The sequence below is a fragment of the Acomys minous genome, assembly GCF_964271855.1.
Source record: "Acomys minous genome assembly, chromosome: 14".
In the NCBI taxonomy this organism is placed as follows: Eukaryota; Metazoa; Chordata; class Mammalia; order Rodentia; family Muridae; genus Acomys; species Acomys minous.
In genome coordinates this window covers 64,208,364-64,215,810 of record NC_140496.1, presented here as the reverse complement: position 1 = coordinate 64,215,810, position 7,447 = coordinate 64,208,364, and the positions used below count along the sequence as shown (strand labels likewise).

The window sequence follows — 7,447 nt, the reverse complement described above, 5'->3', positions numbered from 1 at the left end:
TCCTCAATAATGTTTATTGGTTGAAAGAAAGAGAACTGAGTTATTCCCTGGCATTTAGCCATTGCTCATTTATTCACAGCATGAATGCATGCACCTAGAAAGATAGCAGCGGGGAACAAGAGCGTGCACCTGCTTGCCTTGTGCTTTCCAGCAGAAGGCACTCAGGCAGGCCTGCGAGAGCATGGCCTGCATGTGAAAGACCAAGCAGACGGCTCTGAGCAGTTCTGAGCAGGGCTAGGAAGAAAACAATATTGGAATATATGGAAGGGAGTGATTGGGAATCAGAGGATGGAGGTTTGGTGGACATGGTGGCCTGTGGCAAAGCTGGAACCCAAGAGATAAACTTCCGGAAGCCAGGCTTGAGATGATCTGGGGTCAGCACGGCAGAAGAGCGAGTGCAAAAAACCTGGGATGGGGAGGAGCTGGAGCAGTGGAGGAAGGGTGGGGGTGGGGTGGGTGGGGCAAAGTGAGCTCAGGGGCTAGGGGAGTGGGGTCCATTGGGAGAGGCAGGACCAGAAGGGGTGATTCCCTTCTGCCTCTGCTGAGATGCATAAGGAGTCGCAGCCTGTGTGGCAAGCTTGGTTTCAGATCTTAAAGCTCACGTTGGCTGGCCCGTGTGGAGGCCTGTTAATTTTATGGGACGGAGCAGAGGCGGGAGAACTTCTTCAGCCCTTTGTGTGGCCCAGAGCAGGCTGGTAGACACATCTACCCTCCAGGAAATGGGCCAATGAAGAGCGGCTTGCTTTAGCATGGTACCAATAACTGTTCAATAAACAGACACTCGGTGAATGCTCAGCGGGTGTTCAGTGACTTAGCCTAAGCACTGACTTGAGATTCGGGCATTATTATTCCATTTATCAGATAAGGGACTGAGGCCTGGAGAGAAACTTGTTCTAGCTCAGTCAGCAGGGGACAGAATGGGGACCCAATACAGCACCTGCTTTGTGCATGGTGATGCCTCCATGGGAGGACCACAGGAGAGGACCACGAAGGCGAAGGTGCAGGTGTTTCTGCAGGCAGCATCGGAACACCGTCATCCCTGTTCCTTTGGGCTTGTCCCCAACATGAAACCTGTGTCTGCACCCGACAGCCTCATCTTCCCACTCCCCTCCTCACCAGTGCGACTCTTCAAAACCAAGTAGAAAGTGTGGAGGGCCCAACACACTCCAATCTCTTAAGTTAAAGATAACCTCGCAGATTGTAAAAAAAAAAAAAAAAAAAAGGGAAGACAGGCCGGCCAGGGCTGGAGTTCTGACACTGGCCTGTGATCCCAGACTGGCTGCCCTTGTCCCCTGGCTTCTCTGCCTCTGGCTGGAAACCATCATGACCTTTTAAAAATTTCATCTTTGCAGGTCTCCGACATTGTAGTTTCCCACCAGACTGTGGGCCTGAGCACCCAGGAGCCAGGTGCCATCTTCACTTACTCTCCGTTTGATGGCATCCTGGGCCTGGCCTACCCTTCCTTTGCCTCCAAGTACTCAGTACCCATATTTGACAACATGATGAATAGGCACCTGGTCGCCCAAGACCTGTTCTCCGTGTACATGAGCAGGTAAGAACGGCAGCCTCCGAGGGTAAGGACTGCTGGCTGAGGTGAATGGCTGCCCCTTGGAGACGTTACCTGTCAAGGTAGCCGCTAGCATCCAAACCCTCTTCATCCTGGGTCCCAGGCACCTCCAAGCCTCTGTCCAAAGACCCTACTGGCGTCATTCATGCAGCTAGACTCTGCTAGGCCAAAGAGGCGATAGATGACTTCCATTCCACCACCACCCCAGTCCCTGCAAAGCAAAGCCTTGTAGGGGAATGTGTTAGAGGGCTGGCTTAGCACGTGCAAGGTGCCAGGTTCAATCCCTGGTACCACAAAGAATAACAGAAGCAAAGCTTGTTCCCATCTCTAGATGAGGGCTTTTAAAGAGACGGGATCTCAGAAGTCATTTGTCAGTGTCTTTGAGATTCCTCAGTCCTGTGGAGTCCAGGCTTCTTCTACCAGGGAGAGAAAGAGAGCTATGCTTATTCAGGAACTAGTGTCCGAGCCAGGCCTGGAGCCCAGGGAACCTGCTACAGGTTCAATTACTACTTTACCTTCCTGCTCCTTGTGATGAGTGAGCTCCTCTCAATCTGGGGATGGGATGGGGGAGGGGCTGTAGCTGGTTGCACAAGGAGAAAGAGGTCACCCCCAGGAGAAAAGGCTGGACAGCTGAGGAGAAGGAACCCCAAGCAAAGAGTAAGTAAAGTGGTACATTTCAGTCAGTCATATGTGTAGATATTCATTCATTCATTCATTCATTCATTCATTCCATGAATATTTACCAGGCCTTCTATATGCAGAGGTTAGGCCAGGACATGAGCATACATACAAGCAGACAAGACAAGCCAGAAGATAAATTTTAGCAAGGGGACAGACAGCACACAGTCATTCACATTGTAAGCAAGCAACTGTGAGAAGGGTGCCACAGGAAAGCACAGGGCATATGGGTACCTGTAAACATGGATGTCCACTCTGACATGTGTATGCATGCCTCTGTGTACATGTGTGAACAGGCACACAGGTCAAGGAAGGGCAGGCTTCACTGAAGATGAGCAGGAATTATCTAGGCAAGGGCCCAGAGAGCCAGAGTGTTTTGGGCATCAGGTACTATGTTCCACAACCTGGCGGTAGGAAAGGCTCAAGTTCTAGGAGGCAGAACAGCGTGAGATAGTGTGTGAGTGTGTCCCACTAAGCACGCAGCAGCATCCCAGAGGGAGCACAAGGGATCTGGCACTGGGAGGCAGTTTTAATCCAAACTGTGGGGCCTTGTTGAAGACGCCATTTCTAGCTGCCTTGGGTGGAGGCTCAAGGCGGGTTCTGGGAAGACCCAAAGGCAGCAGCTCAGAACCTTGTGGTCTCCCGACCTGTGTGGCTAGTCACTACTTCCCCTCCCATGGCTGTGAGGAAATCAGGGAATGGGAGGCTCAGGGCAGTAGGAAACCGCAGCTGAGTCAGAGTGAAGCCTGCCAGGGGGAGAGGCTGGCTGGGGCTGCGGGGTTGGGTTGGGAAGGAGGCAGTGGATGGTCTTTCGGTCTCTACCCATCTGTCTCAGGATGGGACTTGGTGCTCCTCACCAGCAGGGTGTCTGCTACCACAGCAAGGTCTTTCTTGCTTCCAGGGGTGAACAGGGGAGCATGCTCACGCTGGGGGCCATCGATCAGTCCTACTTCGTAGGCTCTCTGCACTGGGTGCCCGTGACTGTGCAAGGATATTGGCAGTTCACAGTGGACAGGTAGGTGAGCGGAAGCTTGCATGGACCCCTGCTAGAGGCTGACTCTTGATGTGTGGGTATTGGGGATCAGGTGTCAGACCACAGGGCTGAAAACAACTGTAGCCAGTAGCTCTGAGAGGTCTGACTCTTTCTGATAGCTGGCTGTGAGGTCAGCATCCTTTGCGGATGGCTATGCTGCACATCCACTGCACTGACTTCCTGAAGGCACTGGGCTGAGTGGTTACATGACTGTCCCATGGTTCCCACTGAACCTGTAGGAGGTGGGTGCTGGTATTGTCCTCAGTGTGTAGACATGTGATTTGAGCCTCATGACCATCCCTTGAGGAAGTTAATTCAGGGATGTACCCATTTTGTTCACTAGAAATGATGCTGGGAGACTCATATGAGACACGTATTGAGTAAATGGCAGAGAAAACTTGAAACTGGGTTTTCATTCACCTACTTAGTCCTCAGTGCACCCAGGGACTGCCATGCGAATGGACTGTTTTGCTGTTATTTGGACCCTTGCAATTTGAGCTGTTCTCAATTTAGTCACCAATTGAGGGGAAGCTGTTTAGTCTTTTCTGTGATCTTGGGAAGTTTTGGGGTTCCAACAAGAGGCTCAAAAGAAGGGTCTGGACCTCCCTCCTTTCCTGAGGATCCTGGCAGGGGTTGGAAGGATCCAGGGACAAAGAGATGGATACAGTTGGTACCCTAAAACTCTTCTGTTTAACATTCCAGGATCACAGTCAACGGTGAAGTGGTGGCTTGTCAAGGTGGCTGCCCTGCCATCCTGGACACAGGCACTGCCCTGTTGACAGGGCCTGGTAGAGACATCCTCCGTATCCAGCAGGCCATTGGAGCTGTGCAGGACCAGAATGGCCAGGTAAGGTCAGGCCCCCACTCCCCTCACTTCCGGAAACTCCCTGAATGAACAGCCCCTTTATACACAGAAGAAATGTCAAAGGTGAATGTTGGGTGAGGACATTTTATTAAAAGTGGCCAGCACGTCCCTTTGAGCTTTAGTCTGTCCTTGCTGTGGGAGCACCATATTTTGCAGATATCATCAGGTCCTTGGTCCTCTGAGAGGCCACGCCTTTTGTGGCTCACTAACCTTTGCTGTACCTTCTTGATCTACTCTGCCCACCTATGCCACAGTCTACCCCCTTTTCCTTTCCTGAGATACTTGTGCCCTCTGGCTAGTCCGGTAAGGAAGACACCAGGCAAGCCTCTTTTTGTTCCGTGCCGGGGTCTGTCCCTGTGTTGCTGAAAGCCGATACATCTGGTGAGACCATGTTTTGAGACCCCAGCCTTATCTGGAGAGCTTCCCTGTTTCCCTCTGAGAAGAGTCACAGAGTGTGGAGGAAGGAGCTCTACTCCCTCAGTGTGCCTCTTGATAAGTGACGTTCCTTTCTCTTCTCTTAGTTTGCTATCAACTGTTGGAGCCTGGGTATCATGCCCACAGTTGTCTTTGAGATCCACGGCAAGGAGTTCCCACTGCCACCCTCAGCTTATACCAACCAGGTATGAGATCCCATATAAGGATGCTATGAGTCCGCCCATCATCCCTTCCTCTGGGACTTTGGCAAGTCAGTGACGTTGGTGAAGATGCATAGTATGGGGCAGACAGATGCAAGGCCTTTTGAATTGGTCGTGGTATTTATCACCTTGCCTATTTTGTGTGGCCACTATAGCTTCCTGCTGAATGAAATGGGAAATAGCAAGGACAGAGCACCAAGGGCTTGGAGGAGGGATAGAGATTGGACCACAGGGACCTCTAGCCACTGGTCAAGCTTCCAAGCCCTAGTCATTTTGGCTGTTGTAGGACTGGTGGTCTCAACGTGGCCTGATCCTGAGTACCCCAAACTAGTGATGATTAGGTTAATGGGTGTTGAGAGTATGACAATAAGAGGTTGAAAATGTGGGGTACAGTACATGGAGCCAGGGCTCGGAGCCACAGGGCCTCACCAAATCACCTCAGATTAAGTCAACTTAATTTTCTCTTGATTTGCTTATTTACTTATTTGCCTTGAACCCCAGCACTTGGGAGGCAGAGGCAGAAGGGTTTCTGTGAGTTTGAGGCCAGCCTGGTCTACTTAGTGAGCTGCAGTACATCAGGACTTCATCTAGAGACACTGTCTCAAAAAAAAAAAAAGCAAGATTTTAATGTTTTCTTTTATGTATTTGAATATTTTACCTACATGTATGCATATGTAGCATGTGTGAGCCTGCTGCCTATGCAAGTCAAAATAGGATGTCAGATCTCTTGGAACTGGAGTGACCAATGATTGTGAGCCACCATGTATGTGGGTGTTGGAAACTAAAACCGGGTCTTCTGAAAAAGAAACCAGTGCCTTTTAACTCCTGAGCCCTCTCTCCAGTTCATTATTTTTAAATTAAAAAAAATTTTTTTTTTGGTTTTTGGTTTTTGGTTTTTGGTTTCTGGTTTTTCAAGACAGGGTAGCCTTGACTATCCTGGACTCGCTTTATAGACCAGGCTGGCCTCGAACTCACAGTGATCCGCCTGCCTCTGCCTCCGAAGTACTGGGATTAAAGGCATGTGCCATTCCTTAAACACCTTCCTTCCCAATGATTTAGCAAATGGAACACTTCCATTAAAGGCGTGCACCACCACTGCCCAGCTTAATTATTTTATTTTTAGTGTGTGTGTGTGTGTGTGTGTGTGTGTGTGTGTGTGTGTGTAGGGGTAGCATATTTGCGTGTGAATGCTGTTGCCTGTAGAGGCCTGAAGAAGGCATAAGATCCCTTGGAGCATGGAGCTGCACTTACAGGCAGTTTTGAGTCACCCTATGTAGGTGCTGGGAACTCTGGTCCTCTGCAAGAAGCAAGTTCTGGTACTTGCTGAGCCATCTCTTCAGTCTCTACTTCTTTCGTCTCTTGAGTATAATGAATCTTATTCTATGCTTACCTGGGAAAGTGATTTCATGGGTGAAATGAGACAGTAGAGAGAGTAATTGAGTGATGGGGTAGGAAAAGTCTTGCCATTGAATCCAGCTTCACCTATGTCTTGTCTTTTCTAGAATCTGGGCTCCTGCTCCAGTGGCTTCAACCATGGCTCGAAGCTGTGGATCCTGGGGGATGTTTTCATCCGGGAGTTCTACAGTGTTTTTGACAGGGCCAACAATCGTGTTGGGCTGGCCAAGGCTATCTGATTATACAACAACACCAGACCATGTTTTCCTTGGTTTTGTTTTGTTTTCGAGACAGGGTTTCTCTGTGTAGCCTTGGCTGTCCTGGACTCTCTCTTTAGACCAGGCTGGCCTCGAACTCACAGCGATCCGCCTGCCTCTGCCTCCCGAGTTCTGGGATTAAAGGCATGCGCCATTCCTTAAACACCCTCCCTCCCAATGATTTATCAAATGGAACACTTCCAATAAAACGCTGCATTTCATCAAAAACCCTTTTCTCTTGTTTTCAATGGCAGGGAAGCTCTGCAGCAACATGGGGATGGGCTGTGTCTGCCATGTGGGCAGAGCTGTGGCCGCATGAGTTGGGAGGGTTGGGGATATGGTTGGTGGGTAGAAACATTCATGAAGGAAATGCATATCTTGAGCTGAGATAGAGGAGACTAGGCATGTGTTGTGCTCTTGATTTCCCCACTCTAGAGCTTTTAGAAAAGGGTATTTGAGGATTAGAGGCAAGGGTTTGGTATTAGGGCCGAATAGAGGACGCTCAGCCCATGGAGAGAATGCCTCCAGGTTGACACAGTGTAGGACTTCATTGTTGATGCAGACACAGATGGGAGATGCAAAACGCCTTGGATGGGTCCAGAGTCATAAGTTACAATTTACCTTGGGTGGTTGGAACCCTGGACAATATCTTACTCTTTCTTTTTTTTTTTTTTTAAGTTTATTTATTTATTATGTATACAGTGTTTCACCTGAACACCAGAAGAGGGCACCAGATCTCAGTATAGATGGCTGTGAGCCATCATGTGGTTGCTGGGAATTGAACTCAGGACCTTTGGAAGAGTAGACAGTGCTCCTAACCTCTGAGCCATCTCTCAGCCCCCATCCTACTCTTTCTTAGGACCACAAATGACCATCAGTGCTCAGGATATACTCATATTGGCCTGCTCTGAGCCTGGTAGTTGAGACCAGGTGCCAGTAGTCAAGTTTCCAGTGAGGGCTGGGGTGTCAAGTAGATGTGTCTCCACCCTCAGCCTTACACATTCTTTCTGAAAGGGC

General features: G+C 49.7%; 1 protein-coding gene across 1 annotated transcript; it reads left to right on the top strand.

The window, feature by feature from the left end:
- The first annotated feature begins 3,016 nt into the window (after positions 1–3,016).
- Positions 3,017–6,637, top strand: LOC311583126 (chymosin-like). The gene is made up of 4 exons (XM_084756443.1): positions 3,017–3,260; positions 3,981–4,125; positions 4,665–4,763; positions 6,281–6,637. The coding sequence occupies exons 1-4, from the start codon at positions 3,049–3,051 to the stop codon at positions 6,410–6,412; spliced, it is 588 nt and encodes a 195-aa protein (XP_084612569.1). The 5' UTR covers positions 3,017–3,048; the 3' UTR covers positions 6,413–6,637.
- Positions 6,638–7,447: the final 810 nt, after the last annotated feature.

Bases quoted from the DNA above. Each gene is read 5' to 3' on its own strand.
- LOC311583126 (XM_084756443.1), top strand. From the start codon at position 3,049: ATGGTCTTTCGGTCTCTACCCATCTGTCTCAGGATGGGACTTGGTGCT. The intron at 3,261-3,980 runs GTAGGTGAGCGG...TTAACATTCCAG, and splicing joins TGGCAGTTCACAGTGGACAG to GATCACAGTCAACGGTGAAG. The intron at 4,764-6,280 runs GTATGAGATCCC...TGTCTTTTCTAG, and splicing joins CCTCAGCTTATACCAACCAG to AATCTGGGCTCCTGCTCCAG.